The following is a 27,722-nucleotide window of genomic DNA, read 5'->3' on the forward strand; positions in this document are numbered from 1 at the left end:
TAATCAAAAGAAATGCTAAAAATTATAATTAATGGCTTAAACTGAAATAAGCAATACTTCAAGCATTCATATTTCTCAGGTATTTAATTAGGAAGGATTTGCTGATTTCATCCTTGATGGCCTTAGCTGAAAATGAGAATGCGAAAGACATTTAAAAAATGATTTTTAATAGAGTGGAGTAATTCAGCTCTATCTACAGCAGGTTCTTATGTGTATGAAATTGACCATGGCTGCAAAAAAGGAAAAAATCAAAGAGGAGAGCAAGTAATGTAATGAATCAATAGTTTTCAATTAAATATACCTAGGAAAGTATGACAGTGCCTTCAGGATAAACAAAAGTCCCCAAAAAGCAATACAGTAAAAATGAAGATAATGAAATCTGTATTGACTGATTGACTTCACAATGCTTTAAAGTGAATCCAAACACTTGTGTTTATGAGCATTTTCCCTCCTAGGATTCTCAAGCACAATGTATTGAGTGTGGGTTTTTTATTCAAATCTTACCACATAAGAAAGGAGTGCTGCATTTCCTGGAGGTTTTGATTAATAGTCATATCAGTGATCCCTAACCAAAACAACTTCTATACATTGAAATATTGAAATAATTGCTTTATGATGCCATTCACCTCCTCATGACTTTTACTACTAGGAGAAATTCCTTTTTTTCAAAATTGGAAACAGGATCTTTAGTCCAAGTCAGACCAAGTCCAGAAGAGATCGGTGTTGACTCCACTACAAGCAAGCACTATTAACAGGGTGAATAAACATAGGAAATATCGAAACAAATTTGTTGTGTACACACATCATGGAAAAGGACAGCTAATGATTCAAGTACTCTACTAAATAAGAATGAGCCTACATTACAATTTACCTTGACAGGTTTTGCAGCTTGTAAAACTTAGTTTTTATCCATTTCCTCCAACACCTTTATTAAAGAAAATGAAATCTAGAAACTGGTTTCAATACACTGTATTTTTGTAAGACTGCTGCACATTAGAAGACCTTTGCCTTCACGAAGGCAAAAACCACCCGGATGTAATAAAGCGGTGACAGGGACCCATGCAATCTGTGGGACTGTACAACAACATTTTAATCCAATATGCATCTACAGTGCACCTTTACATTTCAAAATGCTCTGCCAGTTCTGTCTGACTGGCTAGGCAGAGAGAGAGGCTAGCAAGGTCTGCCCATGGATGGGGAATAAGCTGGCTGCATAGGAGGCAGCTTTAGTCTGGAAGTCATAAAAGCAAATATGAGCACTTCCTCTGTATATAATAGCACAGATGAGCATGGGAGACAGTGTCCAGCTGCCCTCACTTTGCACACTTCATGGAAATACGGACTACCCTAACGTACCCAGTAATTTAATATAAGCCTTTACTTTCATCACCCTTCTGTGACTCACAGGATGAACTCTAGTACTTGAATTTGTTCCCTCAGAAAGCAGTGAGTGACCAGCCATGCTCAGGAGAAGCACAATGTTGTCACAGCAGGGTGCGACCTAGGCAAATGGGGATAACTGTCCTTTCCCAAGCCGTTCCAGCACTTCTTCTTGGATAGCACAGTTCACTGCTGTTTTAAGTTGAGCATGCTTTGAAAGTGCATTGTAGCCCTTAGCGCTCAGGAAATGATTTTGTGGAGAAAGGACTGTCGTTATCAGCTTCAGTTTTGTGCTATGAATATACCAGATCAATACTGAAACACCTTTGTTAGGTCTTTTGCTGTACTGTTCTCAAGACAATCTTTGCTGTCAGAAAACTCAACTTCAATAGTTTACTTACTACATAAAATCAGACTGAAATGCAAGAGTGCTGCTTCAGACTTTCCCGCAATATGTATATGTCCACGAGTGGGTTCTGTCAGACCCTAAGTGAAAACTGAAGCACTCTAAGACTTGTTTAAAGGCATTTTGCAAACCTCCTCCTACTTTATGAAGTGCTCTCCGTCTGCGCCATTCTCCTTCTTCCTGGCAAAAGCCTCTTCCCTTCCTCCTTTATCCCTTCCCATGAAGACTTTCGCCAGGTAAGTGAAGAGAGGATAAACCCTATTTTTCGAAGAGGAGTCTCAAGAAGATGCTGATGTTCTGGACTCAGGAGAAAAACTAAGAACACGAACAAACATGAAGATGTGAATAGGATAGAGGGTATGGAAGATAGCCACAGAACAATGAGAAACAGATTTTAAAGAGCTGCAGCGGAGACTAGGGAGAGAAATCAACATGAGGAGCTGTATGAATTAAATAAAAATCAGTAACAGAAATACCAGATACAGACAAGCTTCCAGCAGCAGTTCCCCAGTGATTTTGGTGTGTGAGCCCGGCTCCATCCCAGTCACAGTCTGAAGACAGGTGCTTAAGCTGTGGGGGATGACCCAGCCCTCGCTCAGCTCCCTGTGATTAGTGGCATTTTCTGGTTCCCGCAGGTGCTTGCAACACCTCCCACAGCCCTGCGATCCCCACTCCCGCTGCAAGGAGTGTGCCCTCAGCAAGAGCTGCTGCCCTTCAACTACTGTAGAAGCTGACTTGAGGAAAACTCTGAAGGATGTCTGATCATCTTCCAGCCCTTTTCTACTAGAAATATGTCTACTTTCCAACATAACTATCTCTCTTGGCAAACACCTTTGCTTCTTCTTGGCTGACTTGGAGGGCCTATTTCTTCTTTCAGATCCCCTCTTTAAACACTTCCTTTCTGACCATCTGGTATTTTGCCATCCTCGCCAAAATCGAGACAGAGCCTCAGATCATTCTCTCTCTCTGCACTCCCTGTTTGCTGTGTGGGACAGCACTTGTGGTCTCTTTAAGAGAGCTACAGTTTTCTATAACTACTTTGATTTTAAAACCTTAGCTTGAAAATGTGAGGAAAAGATTAAGTTTTCTTTTCTTAGTAACACAGTGGATCCAGAAGACTGTTTTACTGTGGCAGACAGAATGAAAAACCCTTTAACAACCTTACATAAACCCAGACTTCCCCTCTAGCCATCGTACCCATGCTTTTGTTTATATATCTAAGCTTGGACTGTAGTAACTCACCCAGTGAAGAGTATCCATGGAGACTGAAAAGTCATTTAAACATCCATGACTTTCAGAATATAAATCTCTCTTAACAGATCTTGTATGAATTTTGAGCTAGAGGCAGCATTTCCAGATTAATCTTGGTTACTTTTTTATTTTCTGTAATCTGCTCATATAACTACACACATAGAAAACAAAACTTTGTGAAGGTTATAAAAAATGAATAAGCATTTGTATTTAAGATGAAATTCCAATACTGATTTTCCTTGATCTATGAAGGAAATATCTTTAAATCTGCTGAGAAATATAAATTTAACTGCTATGTAAAGTGTTGAGTATTTGTGGTTCAAAAGCTCAGGAAAAAAAGTAGATTATAAAGGCTGTACTAAATGAGGAGAGAGGCTACGATGGCTAATTTCAGTTTGTACACGTAAAAATATAAAATGAAACAGATCCTTATTATTTCTGTCAACTTTTCCATAGCTTACATACATGCAATTTTAATCTATGTCTTTCTCTCTCTTTTTTTTTTTTTTTTTTTTTTAATGTAATTGCAGATGCCTGTTTCTGTCACTGGGTCTTAATGATGTCTTTCTTGTCACTGGGTCTTAATGATGTGTTTGCCAATTCTCTCCCAGCAAACAAAACTGAAAGGACTGGTATTAAATATTACATCAAAGGAAGGTTTGCATCCCCATCTCTCCTAGCTGGCTCATATTTTGTTCTCTCTTTCTCCCAGAGGCTGTAACATTCAGTTCTATTATCTCCTTCTTTGTAGCAAGTGAACAGTAATATGCAGGCTCCACTCACTGACTAGCAGTAGAAACTGCTAGACTCCAGTTCTTTCTTCAGAATTATTTTGAAACACAATTTATTTGGGTTTTTTCTCTGCTTTTTACTTCCGTTAGTACACTTTGCCTCTGCTAATGTATACACATAGCTAAGTGCAAATTTCATGTGTTCAATTAATATGGATTTCCTACAGAGTCTGTCCTCCAGAAACAACAGGAAAAACAACCACCTCACGTGACAGATGCTAGTTTTGTGGTTTAGTGTACACAGAAAAGTACAGTTTAAACTGTAGATATGGAAAAACTGGGGGGGGGGTCATGCAGATTTGTTTCTGTCAAACTGGGCCTGAAACAGTGCTGTCAGCATCACGGTCTTCCAAGGAAGTCATTCCCTATGAATTGTTTTTTAATTGATATAACACTTTCTTTTCAGTTGCTGTGAACAAAGTACTGTAAATAGAGATTTATAGTGCAAGTGACAGGAGGTAATTCATGATAAAATACATTGATTTATTCTTCCCTTTGGACTATGTTCTTCTGATTTATTCTTCCCTTTGGACTATGTTCTTCTTATGATGTGAACTCATGGCAGAGCATGTTTGCTACAAGTAGAGGGGAGCGGAGAGCTTATGAAAGTCTTCCCTGCTGTGAACATCGGACAGCTACAACACTTCTCATGATTTCATGTGTCCATCAAATTTTAGTTGCATGTTTTAAAAAACCCAGTGGTAGCAAGAAAGAGGAAAGGATGGAGTGAGATCCCTTTCGTTCCTGGTAGAGTTAGAGCTGTTCCAGCATGTAGCAGCATCTGCTTCTCCACACTTTGCCAGGAGTTATTGCACAGACCCAGTGTCCTCTAATTCCCTCTCCCCAACTCCACTGAAACCATCGTGCACAGTCTTCCGCTGAATGTCTAATGTACGGATGAAATACCTGTCACATGATCGCTGAACTGTCACTGCCTGACCCCTTACAATGAACATCCCTAAATTGCTAAGGCTATGTATGCTGGGTTTCATCACAGGGAGAACTGCAATGACTTTGCAGGAAAAATTTGTGTTTAAAGTCTACACTGCATGAACTAAGTACTGCACAGTGATGTCCACGTTTGGGTGGAGTAAGTTAGATTAAGCACAGGAAACAGTGTTATCCCAGAATCTCGCTGGGGCATCACAGCTAGCTTACATCTTCATGTGCAGCATTGCATTACACAGCAAAGGCAAAAGCAACATATTCAGCCACCGAGACAGTCCTCATTTGTTTGTTGGACAGCACAGAGGAGGATTAACGCAAAAAGATACTCCCTCTTCTGGACCCTCTGGGGAGTATTATAAGCAGCTTGTGATCTCCAAGGTTCACTGTTTCCACTGCCAGTTATGCAAGGGTATCACAAGGTGTCTGGAGAAATCAAGTGCTGTAGAAGTGCTAAAGCCTATTTAATAAACACACGAAACCTTGGCCCAAATAGAGCACAGGCTTTTCTGTCCTACTTATTCTCCTGATAAAGAAGGGCCCTAATGCCTCTTGTATTAGGGAAACATGAAAGAGTAATGCATAGAAGTAGAATCTCTAATTTGGATTAACAAGATATTTTCCCTTCTTCTTCCTTATTTTATAATAACTCTATACTCATAAACCTAGAAATTCAGAAGTGTTTACGTGCCATTAACATGCTGCCACTGGATACGAAGGGGACAGAGAGCTTCTTTTAGGGATCCTTGCAGAATGATGACAGCACTAAATTACAGTAACAATTAAAGCTATATTTTCTCAACAAATTTTTATGGTTACTGTAGCATGTAATTTTTGATTAGAACTAAAGTGGATTTCTACAACCAGAATCAAGGTAGTAGGATCTATAAGTAGCATAATACAGAATTTATATTGCAACTTATGATTGCAAATCACTTAGATCTTTACTTAACATATGATCTCTAAGCACTTAGACCTTAACTTAACTTACAATTTCTAATCACTTAGACCATAACTTAAGTTATGATTTCTAATCACTTCGACCCTCTGCAGACAGAGTCAGATCTTAATACATGGTTTGCTGTATCACTATAACAGTCATAATCTAGACTCAAGAATCAAATAAAAGAAACACAAGTCACTCACTCAGCACTCGGAGGAAGCAGAGGACCGCGGAGGCATCCTTGGCCACCGGTGAGTCCAGGGTGTCACTGTCCAGCAGCAGCTCCACTCCAGGTTCCCCACTTAGGACTGGTAACTGCTTAATTTTATAGACAGTGCCCTGGGTGCTGCTTTGCTTCCCTGTTCTGTAACGGGGTCATCACCACCTGGTTGGCCAAGTGCCTGGGACTTTCAAGGCCAGCGAGGAAGCGAGTAATCAGTCTGGTGCCCGCGGACCTTGAGGCCGGTAGGGAGGGGAAGAAGAAATCTGTTTGGTTTGTCTACTTGATTCACAGACCTTCAGGGCCTGATAATGAGGCAAAAGGGAATGAATACACGACCAGCTCAGTCACAGACGATGGCTGTTTGCCTTACAAAATGGCGTTAGTTATGCTAACCATGTTACCAGGGGATGGGAGCAGCGGCTACCAGTCACACCCACACAGAATGAAAACGAAAATAGATTTCATGATGTAAACTCCTTCTTGAGGATGTAGCTTTGGATTTTTTTGTAACAATCAGACAGAGCTAGGTTGTAATGCTTTTAAAGGTCAGCTGGATTTGTACCATGCATAGTCTGTTCAGAAAATATCTGTGTCCTGAGCTTCCTAAGAAGCTGAAATACACAGTTCTTCAAGTACCAAGCAACGGGCTCTGGCAGCCAGCTGGAATCTACCACCATAACTGTCTGAAGATCTGTGTTAAGTCACTATTCATGAAACTGAAATCTCTAGAAGTTACACTGTTCATGCCCTGATGTTGTCTACATGGATTTCACACTGGTTCAAACAACAAATGGGACTGAAAAAAATAGGACTTTAAAAAAAAGTTGAAAAAAATCATTATTAAGCATTCACTATGAATGCCTTAATTTAATGCTCAAGGCCTTGCAATATTCTGTTGAAGGCTGCCTTATTTGCAGGCGCATTAAGTTATGCTTTGAAAATAATTACTATTACTAGGTTACATTGCCATGTCACTTTGCAGTTTGGGTTGCAATATAAGAACATTGACAGCCCTTTTCCTGCTTGATCACAGGGCTAAATTCCAATAAAACTTGTTGTACTCACCCACGTACAGCCTGTATCTCACATAGCTATTTTAAAACTGCCAATACTTGACACTCTAAACAAGCCGTGTTGAAATCAGATGCAGAGGAAAGGAGGGATCAAAAGCAGAGGAGCCAGCAGGAGAACGGAAGCAGCCCGAGGGGAGCCGAGGTGAGGAAGCTAATGAGGGAGAGGGAACTCAGCTAGACTTCTTCAGACTGCCCACAAGGCTGTACGCTGCTCTGCTGCTGACTTGCACAGTCTTGGTTTTGTTGGCTTTTGTTGGCTCCAGGCTACATAAATGAAACTGCAGCCTTTAGTGCTACTGACGTATATCCCAATCCACAGAAGGCAACTGCAAATCTGAAATCCCCCAAAAGAACTGCTCCTTCAGTGAATCTCAAGGTTTGAGTATGGTGCAGGCACCATGATATTCCTCTGAAGTTAAGAATTACAGATCTAGAGTGCCAGAGTACAGAGAAAAGTAAATCTTCTGCAAATTAAGCTGCAAGTGGGAACCGTTTAGGGACATTACTGAGTCACTGATAAGACTCACATGTTGTTGTCTGGCAGCAGAGCTTTCATTTGGGAATGCTGAGCGACAGTGTAACTTTGTCAACATGCATAGTTACAGAGAGATAAAACCAGTATATGAGTTACTGTTCAGCCAATAAAAACTATTATTGCCACAATATTTTATGAAATTTATTACTAACAAAAATAAATATTGTGAGTTGATATCAACATGCCCAGTTTTGTTTCATCTGCTACTGGCTGCATCTATAAAATAAAGAAACAGACTAGACTAAATAGCAGATTCAGTTTTTCATATACCTTCTTTAGCATATGGTTATATTACCATGCTTAAGTTTGTTCATCTTCCTAATAAACTCCAGCGACTCACCACTGGCCTCTCAGAGGCATTTCCCACTTTAACTTTTGGAAAAATAAAAGCATAATCATAGGAAAAACTTGAAAAAACTGAAAATGTCATTAAGAGTATCTTAGCATAGTCTAATTAATGGATAGCAGTTCAGCATGGCAGCATTTAGATATTAATCTGATCATCTGGTTCGTTTTCATCTACCTCAGTGTAATCCTCAGTGACCATATCTGAAGAAGAGCAGGATCTGGTACATGATGGATGGCACCTCCTTCATTTAACAACATTTCTCTGAATGGCTGAGTATCTATATTGCCTCATTATCCATGCAATGAAACTCTGTGAAATTTCCAGTCCAACAAAGTGAGTTTATGTTCACACTGCCACATCTGCACTATTATTATTAATTATTGATGTTCAGTTCAGTTACTAGCTGAGAGACAGTAGGCTACAAAACCGGTGTGTTCTGTTTCTTGCTGTGTGATCATGAAGAGCAATGGGCAGAAAATCACCAACTAGAGGATAATTCTGCCATATATGCTTCTGGGAATAGAATTATGGAGATAACTGAAACGGGTTTATTTTCTTGCCAGATGTAGATAGCAGTCAGGCGTGATTTGCTAGTTTGTCATATTTTCCCAGAGAAAAGATTTTTGGGGTTCCATATCAGATAGGACTGCCATATTTCATGAGTGAGGAAAAAGGGCCTCAGAAAGGAGTGATGTAGCCTTCCTTACTACTGCCCAGCTCTAACAAGAAGAGAAGAAATCAGTCCCCAGAACTGCAGCTCTTATCTGTAGGGGTGGGGGCTGTAGAAGGAAGTGCAGCCACACTTATGATGTAGTTATCAGCCTGCAGCTGGTGCTAGCAGAGTGGCTGCAATCCATGATGTTGCAATCCATAATGCTCCAAAAAGTCATGTCTAGTTATGGCCAACAGCAGTCCTAATAAACTACCATGTAAGCTGAAATAATAATAAAAAAAGGCAGTTATTTAAGCCATTCACTTGGCCAGTTAGGTCCAGTGGAAGTCAAGAGTGACTTTATCTTGCTGGTGAATTCTGGAAGCGTATTACTGAGATTAGCTCCACTGAGGAGCTCTACTCAGCCACCAGTGACTGAGCAGGATCTGGGTGAATAATTACTATCAATGACTTCATGACTGTGCTACCCCATCTCAGATTTGAGGGAAAAGAAAGACATGGAGCACCCTGAGAGAATTCTGTCCAGGCAGTATTTATTCTCTATTCTTATTAGACTCCCTGCTGGTGGCATTAATATGGTTTGATGCAATTGAGGACAGTTGAATGAACACCTTGATATCAGGTGACTGCCTAGTATCCAAGAAAATGGCACATCTATAGTGAAGGAGGTTCAAGGGGGTGTAGGACCTTCTGCAGAAGTGCTTAGTCCCACAGCAAAATGAATGAAAGGAGCAAGTGTGAGTAAGCGCCAGTAGGACCAAGAACCACATATAGATAATTTCAGTTCCACAAGTGTGTTTCTTTCTATGGTTTTAGAACATAATAGGACAGAATGTAAAATGTCATGAAAACTTAACAGCTGTCTTTCCTGATTAACTGCTATAATGAGTGAATCATTTTTTTGACAGCCAACCTACTGAAAACATTTTATGATGAGGTTTGAACATTGAAATAAAAGGTTTACTATTTTTAAGACACAAAACACTTGGATAAGAATTTGCATAAATTTACATGTGTAATATGGATATTTAAATTCAGGGTTTAGTAGAAAGAAATAGATAAGAAAATATCTTCATCAAGGAAATACTGTCCAGCCTAATCTGCTGCCTAAGCCTAACATCAGATATGTTATCAGGAAAAGCCTTTAAAAAAACAGGCATTTGTTTTTTTTTGTCACTGAGAGTTTTACAGGCAAACCTGAAGATATATATTTGGCAATGTCAGTGGTAAGAGAGGGTAATACATTACTTTCTGGTACATCCAAAACTTCAAGCAACAAATAAATAGTTTGGATGACACTGAATATTTTTTATTGGTCTGTCATGAGTGATCTGCTGGAGACCTGTAATTAAAAACACAAAACATTCTATTTGACATATTTTCCTCTGATCATTGATGCCTTTTTTTTTTTTCTCTAGAAAGACTCAGTTGCAACATCTGCTCGTCCTCAAATTTCTAGGGATATGCCCTGCCTTCGAGTTTGAAATGTGGAGATACTCTTTTTATGGATATGCTGGGAGAAACATTGTAGAAGACTTTGGACTGGGTCTGTGAAACTGGAAAGCATGCAGGCGGCTTGAGCTAGCACCAGTGTAGCATTTGTGAGCCAAAGTTTGATGACAGACTTTTGAGGGAAAAGATCAGATGTCATCTCAGGGGACAAAGTTTTCCATATGCAATTTATTACATCAGGGGTTCCGTACCTGACAATGAGTGAAGGAAACTGACCTGGAATACAGAGTTTCGTTTAAGTATTTTAAAACTCATCTGTTTCACCATGAATAACTTTCTGATAAATGTCTTGATACAATTTTGAGTGAGAAAAAAGTACCTAATTTGCCACTGGTCTTAGTTCTTCTTACAATAATGAAAACTGAAAAGAAAAGGTGAAAAGATTTTTAGTGTCATTTTGTGTATAACAGAAGTCCATTTACAATAGTGAACATTAAAAGGGAAAAAATGTAAATTTCATGTAATTGCAACCACTAACAATATTTCAAATTGTAAAATGTGTTTTTGTGTCCTACATTTGAGTCTGTAGAGAATATCAGTCCCCTTTCCCCTTATGTTCATCCATTGTGCAGAAGAAAGACAGTCACAAATTAAAAAAAAAATGACTGTGACACTTTTGAAAAATTAATCCTTAAATTTTACCCTATTCATAGAATACAATTTATTTAGAGTTTCATTCTTTTGTTTTAAACAGGAGAATGACATGAAACTATCCACCAATGTGCAACTTCATGCACCTGCTTGTCTGAAAACTGTAACTATGTCAAAAAAACAGGGAATCTGCTTAAACTTCTGTCCATATCAAGCCCAAGTTAATACATTTAGTATTGGCATGCTTCATCAGAAGATTTTTCCAGCTGGCTTTAAGCTGCATTGCTGTGTGGAGGGTGCTGTCAGCTGCATGGTAGAATCTCAGTTTGTGCATGGATTGCCAGTGGACACGATGCAGCTCCTGTCAGGACAAAGCCCCGCAGGACATCTCTCCTGAGAACGTGAACAGGGAACAGCTTGCATCTGCGCTGTGTGCAGTAGAATCACACAAACTGTGCTACATGTCAGGTCACATTTTGGCAAAAAGGGATGGAGGCTAAATTTGCCTAGAAATACTTTCAGACTTGTCCTCTGATATAGAACAAATCATAGATTTTTCTTAAATGACAGAAAAAAATTCAATATTGAGAGGCAAAAGGAAAATAGCCCGTCTGCAGATCATGCATGTGCTGAGCATGCATATTAGACTGAAATTTTAGAGATGGAAACAAAAAGAAGCTGTTCTTTAGAACACACACCCTTTAGAAGTGCATGTAGCCATGCTGACATTAATTTAATGGGCTTAATTCGCTTTGAGGACCTTTTACATTCACCCATTAACATGCTAATGTATTTTCCAATTATATTTTTTCTCTTAATCACAATTCAAAAAATGTCATTATGTCTCTTATTACAAAAGAGAAATGATGGAACACAGAATAAACAATTTCTAGTGCACTGCAGCCATAGCTGCTAACTTACAGTTCACGAGGTGCTAAAAGAAAAGAAAAAGCTGATAGTTGAAGAAATAGAACAGTTTTTTCCACCATGTTGTGCAGAATGACAACTAGTACTGCCAAATGCCACGTTGTAGCAAATGTTCGTATTTTTAAAGCCTTAATTCTGAATGTTATCTAGAATTGATAATAGTGTAGTCACCCTTAAAGGTTCTGCTTCAAAACAATCACCTCAGATGATACCTTGCAGAATTTAATTCAAGGCATTTATATTATAGTAAAAAATCCCCACATTTCTGGTAACAGCTGAGCTCATACTGCACAGGTCGAGATCTGCTCTGGTCTTACCTCATGGCTACTGTTTCATTTCTGTTGTCTTTGCCCAGACTGAATTCCCAATAACAAACTCACATGTGTTATGGGCACAGATGAAGGATGCACAATCAGTACTTCATTCTTCTGGCTTTAATTTAGAAATAATCTAATTTTCATACTGTTCCAAGCATATTGGTTAGTACTAAATTCTGCAAATAGTTCCCATAGAAATACAGAAGTAAACACAGTACAATACAGTTCTTAATACAAAAAATTGGCTGCGGTGTCCTAAGCCTCTGTCTCCTTCATAAAACAGGCAGTTTGTGTACCTTCTGCCAGCTGATTCTTTCTCAAAGCTGATGAGCTTGAGCAGACTCATGAGGGGGAGCTGTTTAAATGACACCAGAGGAAAAAGCAAGAGAAAAAGTGGAAAGAGAAACATCTTTCATGGAAGACCCTCTGAATTTCTTAAGATATCTAACCACAATCCTTTCCAACAGAGACATTAAAAAATATCCATCTTATAATTTTTAAGAAAATCTTTATTTTTAAAAGTTTCTCAAAGTTTTTCCCAGGGTGCTGTCCTCCCTTCTCCCGTACACCTCAGCCAAAAATGCAGAAAGAACCGATTCTAGATGTTGGGAGGCTTACAAAACACAGATCGACTGAAAACTTCAATAATTTGAAGCCTTTTAGGCTCTTTCAACTTTGTGTGTCTCCCTGAATCTGAGACTTCAGCAATGTGGAAGTCTCAAACTTTCAATTCCTGCACAAGGATGCCTTTCACAGCAGTGCCTTCAGCAGTCACCAGACAATGATAAAGATATTGCCGGACAAACACTTTAAGTTGGAACAATGTTTTCAGGTGCAGAGGAGCAACTTAAAGTGAGTGTAAACAAGCATACACAATGCGCTCTCTGCCCCTGTCTAGTCTTCGGACTTGGCAAAGCTTGAAGTCTAGGGTTTCAACCTAGAACATAAAACTTCCAGCATTCAGGTCATGTTTTACATTCCTGCTGTTTCTGACTTAGCTGGAGACACTGCATTAGAGATATCCTGAGTATAAATAACCCTCCAACTCCAACTCAGTCATTGTAAGTCTAGACAGGTTGTACTTACAAAAGCAGGTTTAACTTCAACTCAGAGGCATTTATTTTCCTGGCACTTCCATAGAACTCAACATAGGGAGCTGATAGCATTTGCAAAGAAAGTACAAAGCGTTCACCTTCTGCTTTCTACGGTAAGATACCATTGCTACAGAGCTAACACTTTATGAGGACTGAACCACTACGAGAAAAGGGAGCGTAACAGCTCCTAGTGAAATGCAATGATGAAAAATGCTAACAAATGTAAATGCTACTTGCGGTGGTATACAAGAGGAATGAATGCAACCGCTGTGACATTATAACTGAACTAAAACAAGTATGCATTGAAGTGGCACAAAACCACTCTCAACATTGGATTATTACCCCTTCAGATTTAATAAGAATAAATTTTTAAAGAAAATCAGATTCCACTAGACCAATTACTTGAATCATGTGGATTCTGCCTAAAGAATTCAGCTTAATGGGATGTTTTGGTTATTCTTTGTTTCTAATTTAGACCTCAGCCAGGCAGAAAATGATGCTTTACAAGTCATTCCTAAATAAATCTGTTCCCAAAATCTGCATCTTTTTATGGTGGCATGACCAGCGTGCATCAAACTACTGCAAGGTACACACCTTGCACTTGCAGCGTCAGCTGCATTTCTGAAGGAAAAAGCCTCCTGGCAAAGGTGCCTTCAAAATCTGGGCAGAGCTCCATAGATCTGCTGAGTTAAACCATGTTTGCTTTGCTGTTTCTGCTAGTAGCCAGATTTTCAGCACACTCCCACTGAATAGAAACAGAAACTGTTGGTCCTTGCAAACTTCTGAAAATCGCTGTCTATAAAGGAGAAGACTGTTCAGTGCAGTGACTACTGCTACTGGCATTTTCTTCACAGGAAACATTCAGAGACTGACTTGAAATAGGAGAGAAATATTCTTCAATTTTTTTATCAATGTTTTTAAACATTTAGGCTACTGATAAAGTCTATAGATAAGACAAAAAACATCCAAATGGCAAAAAATTGTTAATGACCTGCCAGTTTTGTAAGTCAGTCTGAACTGTCTGCCAAGCTACACTCATTTAAACAGCATCTGTTGCAGTACCTGTGAAACCACAAAGGGAACATAGCTATTCAGAGAACAGTTTAGTTGAACATACCCTAGAAGGCAGCAGTTCTGAGGTGACTGAACAATTACAGGACATGAGCTCTGGCAGTGTATTCTCAGCATCATCCTCTGGATGAGACTGAAGGCAATAAATCCCTGGCTGTACATACAGCAGAACTATCAGACGCACCAACTCAAGATTTCTCATGCCAAAAGTTTTTGAATCTCAAAAAAAGTCTACTTAGGTTACAACTTTTCCTGTTACTGTCATTTGTAATCTTTAAGTTTCTTTAATTAGGGACGGTAAAATAGGAATGTTTCTTGAAGTGTCTGCAGTATGGTTGAAATTTATTGGACTTTGGTGTCATTTAGCTAAGCTTTTAGACAAAACATTTTCTCAGCTCACAGAGTGGTGGATAAATTCTTGGCTACTATAGTATTGCCTATATTGGTGCCTATAAATTAAGTTTAGATAAAATTACAGATACTGATTTTTTTAATGTAAAATGTTAATAGTCAAAGTAGATATAGAATTTCTCACAGCTGAATAGATTTATGCTGACCTAAGCGTGGCATATGGAAATAGGACTATCCATCTGTTGTTATAAAGGAGAAAGGTCAGCCAGACTTCAGACTGAAGTAAATGCCTTTCAATATGAAAATAATGACTTTGAACTGCTTTTAAAGAATCATCTCAACACACATGTTAAACCAAACTCCTTTATCCAAATCTGAAAGGCATTTGTAGATTCATCGTCCTGACTGCAGTGCAGTTTCTAGATCAAGCCTTGAATCTGATGTGATTTGAGCTAGGATTTGGGCCACTGTGCACATATATGAAATGGCACCACTGCCTTCAGAGGTACATTTATCACAGAGAAAAGAATTTTAAGACCCAGAGAGGCTTAAAAGCTCCCACTCCCTCCCCTCCATCTTTCACAAATGCAGAGGTGCACGTGCACATCCATACTTGCTTTTCTGCAGCATTGGTAATTGTGAGTTTAACTTCTCTCACATTCAGAAGCAAGGTGTAGTTTTGTAATTACTGTCAAAACTGGAGCATGGGCTAAGGAAAATCAATTAACAGCTGCAAAATGGGAGGAAGAGAACAGAGGAAAAATGACAGGGCAGCAACTGGGCTCATGAAAATAAAAATCAAAATGAGCAAATCTATGTCTCATCCTGACATGTGAGGCACTCTGCCTCTCTGTCATCCCTTTCATCATGCAGATAACTGCTCAGCAGCTCTCAGCACATAATCATGCAATCCTTCCTGTCCACCAAATTTCTATAGTAGCTGCCAACTCTTGTACAGCTTCTAATTAAAAATCATGGAAAAAGTATTTCACAAACCTATTTAAGAACTTCATAGCTTTCAAATATTTTGTTGTTTCATTTTACAGGGATTTAATTTTTTTTTTAATTAGTATGAAGCCTAGTTACTTTGCACCAGGAGACAAAGAGTGTCAACCATACCTGACCCAGGAGGCTGGAAAACAAACAGGTGGTAAAATTAATAATCAGTACTCATATTTACACTTGCTATAAAGAAACCTTTGTATCAGAGGAAGCTAGATAATACATGGCATGCCATCTGGTTTGCCCAGAGATGGGGCAATGAGATTTGCAGATTACAGCTGGTCCTAGACAGCCATTATCATTCAGTTAACCCAGTGCTTGAATGGAATCAGCCCATGGACAAATAGCAGAGGCAAAGCAAGAAAGTGCTTCAGCTGGCAGGCCCAGCAAGCACTGCTGTTGGCAGGTACAACTGCAGATTCAGCTGAGAGGTTGGGTGTACTTCTTGGTTCCCTGATTTTGCTAAACTTTCACAGCAGTATCTGTGAATCCAGACTCTTTTCAGTGGTGCCCAGTGACAGGACAAGGGACAACGGGCACAAATTGAAGCACAGGAAGTTCCGTCTGAACATGAGGAAGAACTTCTTCCCTCTGAGGGTGACGAAGCACTGGAACAGGCTGCCCAAGGAGGTTGTGGATTCTCCTTCTCTGGAGATATTCAAGACCTGCCTGGACAAGGTCCTGTGCAGCCTGCTGTAGGTGACCCTGCTTCGGTGGGAGGGTTGGACTAGATGATCCACAGAGGTCCCTTCCAACCCCTACCATTCTGTGTGATTCTGTGATTCCGTAATAACACTTTCAGCTAACTCCTGTTAGATCGGAGATTCTGCCTTACGCTGTTAAACAGAGCAGTACTCAGAAATGTGTAACAGCAAGCCCTCAGCATGATGCCTCCAGCTCGTACAAAATGGGCAGAATATCTCTTTGGCCTAACAAGTCAGTGAACAAATGTGTCTTCGTCTTTGAGTATCGATTCTCTATTAAATGGAAAGAGATGCTCATAACAGCAATTTGGTGTCGAGTCGTACAGATAACTCACGGGGAAGAGAAGGTGCGACACATTCTGGAGCTGCCCCGTTCCCCTGGAGGAATGTGAACGACTACATCCCTAGCTCTTACACAGAAAATATTTGGCAACCCAAGATCTCACTTCTTGTAGAGTAGAATCAAGCTAAGGTTCTCAGTTCTTTTTTTCAGAGTGCTAAACAACCAGGCTCAGCATATACAGAAGAACTCCAGGTATAGAGAGGGAAGATGCTCCATGGGTTCAGTGATGCTTTCTACCAGAATAACAAGTAGAAGAGTGTGAAAGAGAAAAAGATTTTGTTGTGTTGTTTTTTTTTTCTTTTTTTTTTTCTTGGAGAGTCTGAGTCTGGGCAACAATTCTTTTCAGAAATAGGCATCACAGCATTGCTGCCTTTTCCTTCAAGTGTGAAACATGTAACTGTCCTTGCCTGTCCTGGAAAAAGTAGGCAGCAGCCTCTATCCTAAAATAATAAAAAAAACCAAAGAATCATACTGAATAAATCACATGCACTCTGAACAAAATCCTCTCTCAAACACAGCTCTCCCATGGGAACAGCATGCAAGAGAGCATGTGGACCACACATGACAAATCCTATTCATATCACTCAGAGCACTGCTGGGAGGCTCTCAGATATTAAAATAACTCCTAAAGGAAAAGACCACTGAGGTTAACTCGAGCTTTCCTTTTGGGTCTGCTTGACTTAAAAAAGCCTGAGATTGTTTGGATCCTGACTGACCTATGTCTGATTAAAATGACACACTCTAATGGAGACATCTTGACTTTCACAAAATAAAAGGTAATGTAAGTACCAGATATTTTAGGTACTGCTATTCTGAAGAAGTTCGGTCATAATTTTCACACTTGTGGCAGAAGACTGACAGCATAATGTACAACCAGTGAGGGTTAAAAGCAACAGGATGAAAAATTAAATCAAAAGACAACTCCCCAGACATGGTGTCCCATTTTTTTCCATGAAGTATGGAAACACTTGCTGGTGTCTTAGCAGTTACTCTGCACACTAGCATGTTTCTGGTTTTAGTGGTATAAATAATGCACATTAACTGAAATCATAGAAAACACAATGGTTACAATGAATTATACGCAACACTTTTGTCTGTGTACAAAAAAACCCCCACCCCATATTTGGGTATAGGAATGCTTGGGCACTGTATTTGGAATAAGTTTTCCAAAATAATTTACACTGCCATAGCAGGTGAGTGATATCAAATGTTCCCTGTGATATTTAATAAAAATACCAAGTTTTACTTACCAGTCCTGCACAGCATTGAAGGATTCTTCATTTGTGATGTCATACATTAAAATGAAGCCCATTGCACCCCGGTAGTAAGCTGTGGTAATTGTTCTGTATCTCTCCTGACCTGCTGTGTCCTGAAACAATACAAACAAAGTTTTTACATATTGCAGATAAATTGACAAAAAATTGATTTTTTTTCTAGGAAGAAAACTCTGGCAACAGTTGTTATACAGCTCTGCAATCCTACTCATAAAAGTATGAGGTGAGAGCAGAGAAAAGCAGAAAGACATGGCCCTCTGTTATGTCGTATATCCTGCACCATTCACTGATTCGTGTCATGCAACAACCCGACAGTCGGGCAAGAACCTTGTCTTGTACCTTCCCAGTTTGACAGAGGGGACAGCCAAAATCTGATGTCCTGGATAAAATGCCGGGACAAAATTTCATCCTTCAGATCTCTGTTGTAAGATCAGGATGCCTCCTGAAGTCTGGAAATATCTTGGCTGAAAAGTTTATGTCTAACTGTTCTGTTCTTGCGCTGTTAAGCTGTTGGGGCTCATGTCAACGTTAGCACCAATACAGATATGTGCTGACAAAATAAAAGCCAAGGGGCAGTGCTTTTAAAATAAGGGTGATACCTGACACACAAAAAATATTTTGGTAGCTGTCCCTTACCTCAAACCAGTTTTCTCCCTCATTCTCTCTATCTCATTCAATTGCCTTTAAAGTAATACATGTAAGTCTTCCTTTCTCCTACTGCTTGCTGTATTGATTTCCATTAAAAAATATTAAGGGCAGGGACTAAGTGTTGCTACATTTATATGCAACGTCTAGCATAACCACCCCTGTCTGTACTAAGATTGTGGGACAACGGCAATAACTAAAATACAGGAAATGCATAACTATTTCCCATTCTATCATACTTATTTAATACTGTCAAAATAAACATTAAAAGCATTAGATGAGCCATACATAATATTTAAGTGCAATCCTGTAACGGTTCAACAGATCATCTGTGCGTATTCAGTTTTAACAAACTTTGAAACATAATTTCATTTTTTCAGATTTTTGAGTCGGTAAGTAAAATCACAATGCCTTGTGAGCAAGAGGAAAATAGATTAAGTGGGCCTCCTTCTTTACACAAATACCATTCAAATATTGTAAACTAATAATGTGAAAAAAGGAGATTCTGCATATATCATACACCATACTAAATCAAACAAGGTCTTAGGTAAAATGTAAGGATTCTGTTCATTCTAGATTACAGCTGCTACTGCTTTGATGTATTTTCAGTGATACAAGACAGAAGGCTAATATAGAAGGTGGAGTCTATCAGGTCTCACAGGAGGTTAGGTTATGTCTTTGTGGGAAAGGCCAGAGATACCTAAACTTCTTCTGCTTATACTCTGAGACAGCTAAGCCCATACCAGCTGTGGACTGGAGGTTGGATAGCTGCATTAACAGAACTGCTCCCAAATTTTCTGATTGTGTTATTGAATACTAAGGTATTAAGACTCCTGTGCTAAGCCTGTGCATATTCTAATGTTCAGAGGTCAGTTCTTTCTCATAGTCTGTCAATAAAATGAAAGTCTCATTGAAATGTTGAGTAAAATAATGTATTTGAAGAAGAAATAGCAGCACATCACTATTTAAAACCATTTCTCTGTATTTCTTTTATGGAATAAAGTTTACTGTCACGTGTTTTGGTGGCTTCATTTATTTGGTTTGATATTAGAGAAAAGAGCTGGGAGGGACAGAAGGAAAATACAGCCTACAGCAAGCATGTAGCCTTTCTGTACAGAAGAGAATTGATTTTCAAACAAGTTTTGTCAGTGTCTATCTGCTTGTTTGTCAGTCAGAGACAATATGGAAATATGATGGTATGACAAGCAGGAGCCCACTGCTACTGAAGCAAATCTTATTTTGCTGTGGGTGATTTCCACTGAAGCCTGGTCCACAGATAAGTGTGAACTGCCGTAGCAATAAAGCCATAAGTCATTGAGGCTTCCTGTCCAAGACATCAGCTATTTTCTGCACTGTATTAAAGTTAGTGAGTGTGGGTTTACTCAATCTTGATCACAGAGAATAAAAAAACGAGCATAAAGGAAGGCAAATCAAGATAAAAATGCTTAAATAATTTTACACAAAGGGAAATAAAGCTGCAGATGAAGATACAAATACTGACTGACTTTAGGATAGGAGATGTTCTTTGGGACCTAGGCATTTGATCTGGGTCAGAATGGGAAGGTATCAGGTATTTGGGGTTGTTCTCAATATAGGCATCTAATATGCGCCTGTAGCTAAAGCTATGTTAATGTGATGATAAAAAAAAATTATTTTCTAAAGTGGTATTTCACTACATAGCATAGATGGATGACCATGAATAAAGTGGGATTTATTAGTTTCAAACATCCATAATCATATTCCTGTTGGTATTATTTTCTATTCACTTGCTATAAGGAAGCAACCAAAATTTTAACTGGCCTAATGTACATATTATGCAGTAGAGTATTTATGATCATGGAAGAAGTGAACGCAAATATCAGTAATCAATATTGTAAAAACTTTTGTGTTCCACACATTCATAAGTGTCTCCTTAGTATTCTGACTAGAATATATTTATAAATGCCCTAAAGACCGCTTCTTTCGTATGACCGTCAAGGAACTGAAATGCCACTTGTCAGAAGAAATAGTACATTAGAAACATCAAAATGCTTTAATATTAAATATGATATTTTATTGCAATGATTTAATTTATTTGCAACAGATTCTACAACAACAAAAGTGGCCTTTCTCTCTGTTTGTTAGCTTTTCTTCTTATGGAAGAGCTGATCAGAAAAGAACTAATTTGCATATTTCATCATATTTTCGTCTGTAAATCACTATGATTCTATACTCAGGTACTGTTTTGTACTTGTACTTGAAAAAAACCTTTTCCAGTTCAGGTGGAGTTACTAGCTGCTCCTCTGTTATATTAGTCTTTTTTGCAAGACTACGGAATTAATCTGATGACCATCTTTTTAGGTTTAAATTCTGAAATATAGCATCTATATTTTTCACTGACTGATGTTCATTTCTAAGTGAACTAAATAACATTAGCCTGAGGAAGAATAAAATTTGACCTATTACTGAGTGGCATCTTAATGAAGGCAGTTCATTTCCATCTTTGATGGGCAGAAAACAAGACACAAAGATCATCTTGGGGGCCTTTTCAGTCATGTAGGTAATGTCTGTTAAGGACAACTGGCTGTTCATTAAATAAGCAGAGTGGAAAAGCAGAAGGGAATGAATGGCAGTGAGAGAATGCTTTATGAAAAGTTTCATGCACAGCAGAAAAAACAAGGTATTTTACAAATCTTAGTCAAAACAAAACAAATGGTCTCAGCAGCTGCAAGACATATTTTCAAATATTATATTCACTTTCATAAATTCTGTTTTTAATAAAGTTCCCACAATCTTATTAGCTTCTGGTTAGGTGATCCTATCTTAGTAAATCTTTCTTCAGGGTATCAGATTTTAGATATTAAATCACAGAATGATAAGGTTTAGTGGACATAGTACTTTAGAAACCAACCAGGTTTTAAGCATTGCATAGAGCATGCTGGCAAACAGCCCATGGTCCTGGGTATTTGGAAGACTCTGAGACTTGCATAGTTTGGTTTTGTGTGCTCTGGTGTCTCTAGTCTGTTTTGTTTCAGTTTTTTCTTAACCATTTTTTTCACCTATAATTGAAACCAGATATTTGCAAATATTTTTATGCTCCAGATCCTGATATGTGTAATTTCATCTTACAAAAATTCATTGCTTTTTGCCAGAATTTCAATAGATAAAAGGACCAGTAAAACTTTTCTATCAGTAAATATCTTGAACAGGGCCTGTACATCTGTAGGCAGTGAAAGAGGAATGGTTAAGGTACAGATTGACTGTAAAATGTCTGTGTCTAGCATAAGGTAAAGATAGCAAGCAACCTGGTGCGTATTTGGCTACCTCTCCTGTATTGTATATGTATCAAAAGTTATGGAGACTGATAATTCTTGATTACCTTGGCTAGGTAAGTTAAACCTAAAGGTGTGAATTTGGCAGTACAATAAAGCTTAAAGTGAAGATATGTTACTCATTTTTACAGTAAACCCATGAACCAGGTTTTATCCTGTGATTCTCCCTTGAAACCACCCTTTAATAATATTATGGGAAATTTCCTACAGATTCGCACTATTACTGTGTAACTGCCATACCACTGAAAGCCTTACTGTATGGGGAATGCACCAGCTGCTGACAATGATGCTCCCAGAGGAATGGAGACATAGAACGATACAGCCATCTGTGCAAGTAGAAACATTTAGGAATAACAAGCTATCTGACTGAAGAAAAACCTGTATTTCACATGAAGTTAAGAGTTTATGTGGCTGGAAAGTCTCAAAACACAAATCAGAGAAACCAAGGTTCTGATAGCAATTTTGCAAATAATAACTGTTTAGGCTTGCAAAGTACAATTGGCTGAGTTAACTTCGCAGAAATAAATCCCCCTTACTGTCAAGGCCTGCTAAACTAGACTTCACCCAGATAGTTTCATACCAGCTTGGACTATATCAATGTTTTTGAGGAATACGTTAAATCAGGCCCTTGCATTAATCTGTTGTGTGCTCTCCCTCCCACCGTTGCCTAGCACTGCACCACTGACAGGAACAATACTTTATGTAAATAACTTCCAATTGCATTGCTCATTATTAATGCAGACAGTTTTGAAGGTGAAAGCAAGGAGCATCTGACAGCAAGAACTTTTAATGAGACTGTCATGAAGGAATTCCATCTGCAGAACACAAACTTCTTTTGCAGCACACTTGAGTGACTCTGTGCCTCTGCATTTCTTTCCTGTATGCTAAACATACAAATATCTTTTTAGATCCGCTTCCCCACACTATGAGTTTTACTCATGCCACAATACAGCTTGTGTTATGTGCCAAAAAACTGGCAGCAGTAGAGAAGGATTTCTTGGATGGCGTTTATATCTTTGCTGCACACAAACAGAAAGATAAAATTAGAAATGTGGGTTGGGTGCATTCTCACTTTGCAGGTCAAAATTTTCAATAAGGTAAATAAAATTGGCACAGTAATCAAGAACTTTAAGAGTTTCTTGTTTCTTTCCTGCTGTTGCTTCCCAAAGGTTATTTATATACGCCATCAAAGAGACACTATATTTCTCTCATTTCTCTTATTGATACATAAAAGGACTTGAGGCAGTCAGTGAATGAAAATCTAAACTGGCTCTTTTCAGAGCAGCACAAAAGATGTCTCTGATGTTTCCTCAGGGATCTCTAGGGTCTTGGGGGAGAAAGGATAAAAAGAAAAGTATGACAAACAAACAGAAAAAAATCAGTAAAAGAGCCATTCAGGGAGGGGCAAGGGACAAGCTCTGCAAAAATGCTCTTGGGATGGGGGCCGAACAGGGGTAAACCCATCTGAAGCCTGCTGCTAACCACCCAGGAAGAACAGCTGTGGGTCTATAGCAGAAGTAACTGGGCAGGGCACAAAGAAAGAGGTCAGGGAGAAAAGCTGCTGGCGCAGGAGGACCTGACTATCCCGGGAGCATCGTTTCTCAACAAACCGCACTTCCAACAGAAACTGTTGGGCATGTAGAAACACAGACATACAAACATTAACAACTAGCAATGGAAAACACAGTTTGAAACAGTTTCTTTAGCTAATGTATGCACAAAAGATGTAGCACTGCATATTGCCAACTCAGTCTTAGCTCATGTATCTATCCCCTGCCAGCAGCTCCTTCCAGACTTCTCATGGATTTGGTTTGCCTGGAATTCTCTACATGTGTATATGTATATGTATGCCTGTGTGTATGCATGTATGCATTTGTAGAAATATATATATGTATATCAAAAAACATTTGGAGTGTGAAAACCAGCTACTCATCTTGCCAGTACACATCTGCTAGACCTATATGCTAGTCCATAGAACTCACCCCAAAATCACAGCTGACAGTTCATTCATTGTATGGGAGGGATGCGGGAGCATGTCAGGGCCAGCTGGAAACAGTTGGGGCCAGAGCGGTGGGGAGAGGCATTATTCCAAATGTGGCTAGTAAAAAAGGGCCTGGGAGGGCTGCCTTGGCAGGCAGAAGGTTGGGGCAGAGCTTTGGCTAGAAAGATAGTTTGGCTTCTAGAAAGCCCAAGCTGTGGTTGTAGAAGTACTTTGCTGCCAAATTTGCTTTCTCTCACTCCATCCATGCAGCTGGTTACTGTGCCTGAAGTTGATTTCCTTTAAAATTTTCTGGTTTTCTCCTTTCCAGTTCTTTCTTCTCTCTCCCTCTTTAAAGTCTTGCATAAAATGTTCATTATCTGCAGTTCAGCTACCATGCCTTCCTAAATCACAAATTTTATGAAAGCCATGTTATCACTGCCTCCTTTCTAGTGCAGCGTAGGTCTACCACAGATGCCATCGGTTCCGGACAAAAGTTTTGAACACTGCTGCAATTTCAGGGCATGACTTCCTCTTCCCCTGCCATGAGCTGCAGCTTTCTCCTTGTGCTGTCTTTACTTTGTTTGTGGCCTGTCCTGCTCTGTTGGAGATTGCCCTTCTTCCCCATCTTTGGACGTACATTATAAAGCAACAGTAGGACCTAGCATTCTCTTAAAAAGTAAAACAGCTTAATTAAAGTACCCTTTTGTATTTTAACCAAGCTTCATGTTAGATCTTAAGAAGAATTTCTCCTTCTAGAAAGGCCCAGGTTTTGCTTTCAAGATCTTTTTTTTCTTTTATTTTATGAAAAGTGTTACAGAATCAAACATTAAGTATAGTTGCCAAAAATGTATAGTGGAAATCATGAATTTACAAAATCTAATTTGCACTTTGTGTAATAATGCATGTATTTCTTAATGAGTAAAAATTAAAAGGCAAATTAATATTGGAGCCCAGCTTCTAACTACTGCTAGTGAAAAATCAGCTGAATAACTTTCTATTTGAATTATTTTTGAAATACTTGTAAATCAGACTGTAAAAATTACCTCATATTTTTCAGAAAAAGAAAGAATCTTAAGGGTGGGTGTCAAGAGGATGGGGCCAGACTCTTTTCAGTGGTGCCCAGTGACAGGACAAGGGGCAATGGGCACAAAGTGAAGCATAGGAGGTTCCGTCTGAACATGAGGAAGAATTTTTTCACTCTGAGGGTGACGGAGCACTGGAACAGGCTGCCCAGGGAGGTTGTGGAGTCTCCTTCTCTGGAGATATTCAAGACCCGCCTGGACAAGGTCCTGTGCAGCCTGCTGTAGGTGACCCTGCTTCAGCAGGGGGGTTGGACTAGATGACCCACAGAGGTCCCTTCCAACTCCGAACATTCTGTGATTCTGCGATTCAAGCAATTCTGGAAAAATAGTTACATACAAACAATACCAGCAAAGCTATAAATAAGGATCTTTTTTCTACAGGCAGCTATTACCATATGGGAAGCAGCACTGGAAAAACATGTGATGTTCTTAGTGTCATCATATTTTGTTTTTAAAGGTCCTCCTCCCAGAGTCCTGTCATTGTAAAAGAACAGCAACTTTTTTTCATTTTTTTTAATCTTTGTAGTCAGAGACCAAAAATGTGTCCCAGTGCATAATGAAAAAACAAAAGGCATTTAATATGGACTAAAGTTACTGTATTGAGAATAAAACTTTTACTAAAACCAAAATAATTTTGGAATGCTGACATCTGGCACTAAATTCCAGCAAAGCTTGAGAGAATCAGAACAACCTGCTTTCGAGTGAAAGGGACACAAAGAAATTTAGATCTACAATAATATTACAAGGAACAGTAATCTTAGAAACCTGACACTCAAATACGCTATGGACAATCTTCAGACTCAACAGAACGTCTCCTTAAGCTCCATCAGTGTACTTGGTAATTTAGGCACTAAACAAACAGTGGTCGTCATACTGACAGTGGGGTGAGGATAGGTGGCAACAGAATCAATCCTAGTGCTATGATACTTCCGCCTGTTACGAAAATAGGAAGCAGAGCAGTTTCATCCACAGATGAAGCAGGCACAAAAGAGTCCTTCAGTCCTTGTATCACTTGGCTTTGGTAATTGTTAAAGGTATTTGCGACTTGCCAGTGTTTCAAACTTCCTTTTCCATCCACACTCACTTGGTAGCCTAAAAATAGGTGTGTTCTTGCACTATGATAAATGTGGGGGGTTTTTTTGGTTTGTTGGGTTTTTTTGGGAGGTGGGGTAGGGTGTTGATTTGTTTTGTTTTGTTTTCACTTTTTGGTGGTTTTTTTACAGTTGTACTAAAGCTTTTACATCTTTGTCTGACCTTCCACTATTTTTTAAAGATATTTGGCTTTACTTTAGCAGAGATAGGAAAAAACACTGAGCTACAGTATAGGTTCAGAGACTTAGAGTCAAGATGAATGTTGTCACATAAACAGAGAACAACGGTGAGGTATGTTGGAATGCCCGAGTACCTTCCTCTTGCCATTTCTGTACTTTGATTATATACTTATATATCTTTTGGATGAACCGCTTCTCTCTAGAGCTAGTTATTTATAAAATAAGAATAATAAGCTTTCAGCTTTCTCTCTCCCTTGTCATTTTGTCCTATTCTGTGTCTTGAAGACAGCTTTCTGTATTAATATTCATTACTCATATTTAATTATCTTGCCCTTATTATTCAGGATTAGGTGGGATCCACGGATAGAGAAAAGTTTGCCCAGCTATTTGGATAATAGCTCCATGTTAGTGGCTCATTGCACTGAAAAAATTTGCATAAGAGTGTCATCATGTTACAATATTATGCAAATCCTTGTCCACAGATTAGCTAACAGTATCTCTTAGCTATTGAAAGCTGTGAACATTACTCTTTCCTCATGACAACACTGAGCTTAGCACATTTTTGTTCTGGGCCTTTTTTAGAAGCACAGTTTTGTAACTCTCCAACTCGAAGAGAAAAATAAATGAGTGGTACAAAGGACTTTTTAAAGCCATAAACCAGGAACTCTTGCCAGAAACTCTCTCTCCACCTCTGCTTTTCCTTGTGATAAACCCCTGTGTTTAAATCTGCAGTGAAGTTTCTCTCTTTTGGAACAAATTACAGGAACGTTCCTACTAAATATTAATAACCTTCCAAACTTTCCCAGGAGTAAAAGAATGCATTTCTGTGCAGAAGATTAAGTTTACAAAACAAGTTTAAAAGCTCATTAGAATTACTGTCAACTTACACTTTTTACATAAAAATGTTTTCAAACTCAATTACCTATAAAAAGGAAAAGAGACAATCTCCAGCACAAAACAAGCCACATTTTACCTGTTTTAAGCAAGAAACTATATATTAAACATTTCTAGAAGAGTTTGCCCAAGGCTGAAGTCTTATTCAGAACTTCCAAGAGGGCTGGTAAAAGGCACAGATTAGTGCTTTAGAAAACCTACAGAATAAAAGTACTGGACTACCGTGTGGTCTATTCTAAAATTGTTTCCTCCTGCCTTGGTAACGTAATGCTGCTTTAGAGCGATCTGGAAGACTCCTTGTGCAATGATCTGTAGGTAACTTCTGTACCCTCTTTCTATGCCTGTGGTGGACATTGTCTTCTGGGGCAGACATCAAAGACACCGAAAGAAATTCCAGTAGCCCTTTGTATATCATACCTCAGGCAGGTATTTTAAGGTTCTAAGGCTTAGCTGAAAAGCACCTGGTGCTTTCTGGTGAACTTCACCAGTGATGCATCAAAGGCACAGAATTCCACCATCTTTTCTCCACTAGCAATGCAGCCCCTTCATGCCTTTCAGGGAGTTGTTCCCTCCCCTGACTAAGTACTGTTGAGAGCTGTGTTTGCAGGACAGTCTCCATCAAACTCTCCTTTCTTCCACTTCTGACTCCTTTTCCCTCCAACAGCCTGTCATCACAAAACACTCCCTTAATATGTAGCTGTGGGTGAAATCTTTTAATTCCCCATCATCTTAGCTTTTTCTTTTTCTTAGGTCTGATAGTAGTGATCAGTAATTTAGGTTTGC

At 39.0% G+C, this 27,722-nt stretch overlaps 1 protein-coding gene across 1 annotated transcript in view; it reads right to left on the reverse strand.

The window, feature by feature from the left end:
- Window positions 1-27,722, reverse strand: part of RAB3C (RAB3C, member RAS oncogene family) — a 139,635-nt gene that overhangs the window by 55,750 nt on the left and 56,163 nt on the right. Inside the window, exon 3 of the mRNA XM_075411173.1 lies at window positions 17,732-17,850. Coding sequence (XP_075267288.1) covers window positions 17,732-17,850 — 119 coding nt within the window. The remainder of the gene's footprint in view (window positions 1-17,731; window positions 17,851-27,722) is intronic.

Source organism: Opisthocomus hoazin, chromosome Z (genome assembly GCF_030867145.1).
Source record: "Opisthocomus hoazin isolate bOpiHoa1 chromosome Z, bOpiHoa1.hap1, whole genome shotgun sequence".
NCBI classification, from domain to species: Eukaryota; Metazoa; Chordata; class Aves; order Opisthocomiformes; family Opisthocomidae; genus Opisthocomus; species Opisthocomus hoazin.